Source organism: Pygoscelis adeliae, unplaced genomic scaffold (assembly GCF_000699105.1).
Source record: "Pygoscelis adeliae isolate BGI_AS28 unplaced genomic scaffold, ASM69910v1 Scaffold327, whole genome shotgun sequence".
NCBI lineage: Eukaryota > Metazoa > Chordata > Aves > Sphenisciformes > Spheniscidae > Pygoscelis > Pygoscelis adeliae.
In genome coordinates, this window is record NW_008825300.1 from 129,773 (window position 1) to 135,078 (window position 5,306).

At 40.0% G+C, this 5,306-nt stretch overlaps 1 protein-coding gene across 1 annotated transcript in view; it reads left to right on the forward strand.

Moving 5' to 3' along the window:
* Positions 1 to 4,593, forward strand: part of ACTC1 (actin, alpha, cardiac muscle 1) — a 15,266-nt gene extending 10,673 nt beyond the window's left edge. Inside the window, exons 2-7 of the mRNA XM_009329985.1 lie at positions 6 to 101; positions 1,065 to 1,389; positions 2,044 to 2,205; positions 2,319 to 2,510; positions 3,746 to 3,927; positions 4,265 to 4,593. Of these exons, the coding sequence (XP_009328260.1) occupies positions 6 to 101; positions 1,065 to 1,389; positions 2,044 to 2,205; positions 2,319 to 2,510; positions 3,746 to 3,927; positions 4,265 to 4,408 (1,101 nt within the window). The 3' untranslated portion in view covers positions 4,409 to 4,593. The remainder of the gene's footprint in view (positions 1 to 5; positions 102 to 1,064; positions 1,390 to 2,043; positions 2,206 to 2,318; positions 2,511 to 3,745; positions 3,928 to 4,264) is intronic.
* The last annotated feature ends 713 nt before the right edge of the window (positions 4,594 to 5,306 follow it).

Consider the following 5,306-nt stretch of genomic DNA (forward strand, 5'->3'; position numbering starts at 1 on the left):
TGTGGTGCGACAAGGGCTCGGGGCTGGTCAAGGGGGGCTTTGCCGGAGACGATGCCCCCAGGGCCGTTTTCCCGTCCATCGTCGGCCGCCCGAGGCACCAGGTAAATACGGGGGGCCGGACCGGGGCCGGACCGAGCCTTCCCGCTCTCTGCAGGAGTCGCCTGCACTCGCCCCTTCCCTCCTTAGTTCTTCTGTCCTGCCCCAAATACCCTGCCCTTCGCTCTGCTCACTTCTTGCGGCGGCCCAAACCCAGCTTCCTACAAAGCTGCTGCCCACTCCATCCCGAAGGCCAGACCTGCTGCTGGTGCCAGTTCAAAGGCATCTCCGCTGGCTGAATTTGCGCACGGTGCAGTTTGTTTTAGGCCCTTCCCACCCATCCTGTTCAACGTGTCACATAGCAAACACCTTCTTTCAATTGCCTCTACTTCTTTTGTCTGTCGCTGATCTTACCTTCTCACTGCTCTCTAAGCCTCCTTTTCTCTGTTCCCATTTCATTTTCCTCCTCTTTTGTCACAGTTAAATCAGCATAGAGAAAACACAGTACTTTTTCTCCTGCAATTTCCTTGGTAAAAACTTTGTAGTGCTTTTTTTTTTTTAACTAAAACATTTGCAATTTGTATTTTGTTATCGTGAATAAATTACTGCTGAGGCTCCATAGTAATACAGAGTACCTTCCTTCACTAGAAGGCTCATTTTGCTCTGTATCTTCGTGTTTATAACCTCTCTTTGTATGTCTCTCTGTATCTTTTTCTGCTCATGATATTGTGCAGTTTACTTTCAGTCAAACTTTAGGACCAGAAAGAAGTAATTGCAAATAAGAGGTGCATTGAAAAAGGGGAAAAAATCCTTTCATCTGATTAAAGGAAAAAGGATTTTATGTGAAAACTTCAAATTCTGTTGACTTAATATTTTAATAATGCTCATTTCCTTTCCTAAACAACCTTCTAGTGGTGTGTCTGCTTGTACCTTTCTTGAAAATATCGCAGTTGTCTGTGACGTAATTGTTTGGGCTCTGTGATGTTGTCTTCCTCAAATAATGCTTTTCTGTGTTTTTCTTCTCTTAGGGTGTTATGGTTGGTATGGGTCAAAAAGATTCCTATGTGGGTGATGAAGCTCAGAGCAAAAGAGGTATCCTTACTTTGAAATACCCCATTGAACACGGCATCATCACCAACTGGGATGATATGGAAAAGATCTGGCACCACACTTTCTACAATGAACTCCGTGTGGCCCCTGAGGAACACCCTACCTTGCTCACAGAAGCCCCCTTGAACCCTAAAGCTAATCGTGAGAAGATGACCCAGATAATGTTTGAGACCTTCAACGTACCTGCTATGTATGTGGCCATCCAGGCTGTCCTGTCCCTGTATGCCTCTGGTCGTACAACAGGTAAAATAAAAAAATAAACACTATTTAGATTTTTCCTTTCAGGAACCCTCCTTCCTTTTCACTCCAAATAGGGGAAAAAAAACATAACTCATTCAAATTTACGGAAAACTAGGTATTTTTAGTTTATAGCGATTGATGATAGCAGTAGCAGAAAAGCCAGTACAAAACAGTCTGTGGACAGAACAACGTGGACCTGTCTGTGTTGCTTTCAGAGAGGCACTGAGGCACTGACTCTCCTGCCGCTTGTCATGATGCAAACAAGGAGACGTTCCTGTGGAGGTACTGCAGTTACACAAGTTACACCAGGTTAAGGGTTTAAACTGGGCCCAAAAGATGCCCATTATTGGACCAAGACAGTCACTATTACAAATATACTTACTGCTCAGTGTAGCAGCAGTGGAAGGCTGTTCGTTTGGATTAGCTTAAAATATGTATGGAACAACTGTTTTCTGGGAAAGTTCACACCAAACAGGAATGTCCAGGCAAGCAAAGGCAGAAGGAATGGGCAAGATCTTTGTGGCTAAAACAGAATGATGCTACTATATAGTGCCTGAAAAACCCTATATTTTATTGTGCTTGTTGCTGCTCGCTGTGCCTAAGGGCTCTAAGCATTTGCTAGGTGATTCCAACTGCTCTCTGACATTTCTCTCCCAGGCATTGTTCTTGACTCTGGCGATGGCGTCACCCACAATGTACCGATTTATGAAGGTTATGCTTTGCCTCATGCTATCATGCGTCTGGATCTGGCTGGCAGGGATCTGACTGACTACCTCATGAAGATCCTCACGGAGCGTGGCTATTCCTTTGTGACAACAGGTCAGTCCTTCAGCTTTGCCCTCTTGTGAAAATCCTCATGTCTCTCTTGGCCCATCTTTTTCCTCTAGTATTTTGCTTCTCCAAACTTTGATTTGATTCCCATATATCTGCAGCTGAACGTGAGATTGTTCGTGATATCAAAGAGAAATTGTGCTATGTTGCACTGGACTTTGAGAATGAAATGGCCACTGCTGCCTCTTCCTCCTCTCTGGAAAAGAGCTATGAATTGCCTGATGGTCAAGTGATCACAATTGGTAACGAACGTTTCCGCTGCCCTGAAACCTTATTCCAGCCATCCTTTATTGGTAAGTGTTCCGGGGAAATTCTCTTTTCTGTAGGAGGTATGAATGAATCAGAAGATCTTGAAGATGTCCCACTCCTCTTCCTGCTTACCTAAATTTGGCAGGAAATCAAACATAAATAAACAATAAGTTAGATCCTCTGGTCCCTGTAAGCGGTGCTTGATGTGAGCTCAACTGGTAATTAGCTGAGCTCTGGGCTCCTGTTGCAAGTTTTAGATCAGGTTTTAAGGTCACAATTTTTTAGTGGTAAAATGTACAGTTAGAATATCATCATTAGGGAGTTGGACTCGATGATCGTTATGGTTCCCTTCCAACTTGAGATATTATATGATCCTGTGTCACTGCTGGCAAGAATAGCTTCCAGTGCTGTATTTGTAAGCCTTACACTTAAAACAGTATCTGACTCCATGAAGAAGTAAAGTGTCTGGGAGGGGAAGAAAGTGGAATGAAGGTGCGTGTATATTTATATGCACTGTAACTAACATTGCCATGGTCAAGATGGTAAGCTTTGCTGTTTGTGAGTGCAGCTGACGGATATAGCAAATGCTTATACTCTGCGTCCTGAGTAATAAATGCAGTTGTTCATCAGCTGACGTCTTACTGTGGATCTAGTGTCAGCCCTTTCAGGAAGCACCTGTTAAAATTAATAAATTGGAATGCAACCTACAAACATTTGCTTCTGGTTTCTTTTTCCTTACCACCATGTACTAATATCTTGGTCCATGTCTTGGTTATGTCTTGCCTTGATGTTTATAAATGGCATAGACTGTATTTTGAGTAGGCTGAAAAAGAAATTAAGTTACTATTGTCTTCTTCAGTTCTAATTCAGCTGCTTTTATTGTCTTTATTGCTGTCTTTTCTATATTCAACTAATGCTTTTTGTGAGACTCTGACATAACGTGACACTCATTTTCTGTTCTATATAACTTTCTCCCATTGTCATACACTAAATGAGTTTATCTTGTGTGTCTACTTCTTCTCTTACTGTATATTTTGAGTGTCTTTCCTTCGCACATGCATTACGATTCCTACCCTTTCTAACAAATAAATTTTGTTTTCTTAGCTACTTCTGTAATTCTATTTTTTTATGTTTTTCTATAACATTTAATAATCAATAAGTAATTTTACAACAAAAATGTCATAGAAGTTCATATTAATGATGAGGAGATATGCCGAGAGTTCTTTTCCCAAAGACCTCTTGTATAATTTACTGATCTACTGTCTTATTTCTTCTCAAGGTATGGAATCTGCTGGTATTCACGAAACTACCTACAACAGTATCATGAAGTGTGATATTGATATTCGTAAGGACCTGTATGCTAACAACGTCCTCTCAGGTGGAACGACAATGTACCCTGGCATTGCTGATCGCATGCAGAAAGAAATCACTGCACTTGCTCCTAGCACTATGAAGATCAAGGTGAGGAATTTGACTCTGTACTATAAAATGTGGGTAAGGATGGGGAAAATGTCCACATCATTAAATTGGGATATAGTGAGATCAACAGCTGATGGACAAATGAGAAGAAATTCCGTTTAATCAGCATAATTATATTGATTAGAAGCAAGTGTTAGAAAAGAGGAAAATATGGCTATAGATTTTCTTAAGGAATATTACACGTATTGTACCAGCTGCTGAAGGTCAATACTGTTACTATAGAAAAGTTCTTTATTTACTTAAGGAAATATCTAGTGGTTTGTTACATTGGTGATGTGGGTTGGTTGTTCAGAAATGTAACTGTTTTTCTTTATCCTAGATCATTGCCCCACCTGAGCGCAAGTACTCTGTCTGGATTGGTGGCTCCATTCTAGCATCTCTGTCCACCTTCCAGCAAATGTGGATCAGTAAACAGGAGTATGATGAAGCTGGTCCATCCATTGTCCACCGCAAGTGCTTCTAAGCACTTTTTCCCTCAATTTACTTCCCACTCAGGATGACGACAACATGCTTCTTGGAGTCTTCTGGCAACCCTTCCTGAACTCTTCAGTCATTGTACAGTTTGTTTACACACCCGTGCAATTTATTTGTGCTTCTAATATTTATTGCTTTATAAATAAACAAGATCTGGGACTTGCAACCTACAAATGATTGTCTTTTGTTTTATTATAAGTATTCTTTGGTTAAAAAAAAGAGACTAAACACTCTGGGATTTGGAAACTCCCACCAAATCTATCAATGCCTTCACTTCATGCATGTCCTTCTAAGTGAAGCAGGCGTATTAGGTCATGGTTTTCTATTAGTAAGAATTTATACTTCATAGTTTTATTTTTTAAACTTGAAACAAAAGAAGTATCATATATCAAGGCTTACAAAGAAATAGCCTTGAGGGTAGACCCAGTAAGTGGAACAAGCGGAAAGAAACCTCTCATAGTCACTCACTGGGTTTAGAAATGTTTCTTCTGTTGCATTTATTATAACCCAAGTATTTTAATATTATTTACTGAAAGCCAGAGCTTTTGTAAAAGAATTATGTTAATACATTTAGAATGTGATTTATAACTAATTAGCTCAATCCTAAAGAGTCATACGATTGTTTTCTGTGGGCTATAAATATTTATGACCGAACATTAATTCAAACTGACAGTTTATTCATCTTCCCCCATCTCTTCAAAGTCAGAGATAAAGAAGTGAAGCCTTTATTGTACTAATGCACAAGAATAAAACTTCTGCTGTATAAACATACAATTGTTATAATCACAATTATTTTCACATCATCATATATATGTCTTAGGCAATTCTTGCTATTCTTTGTTGTTATTTGACCCAGATACTACAATCATAAACTACCTACTTTCCGT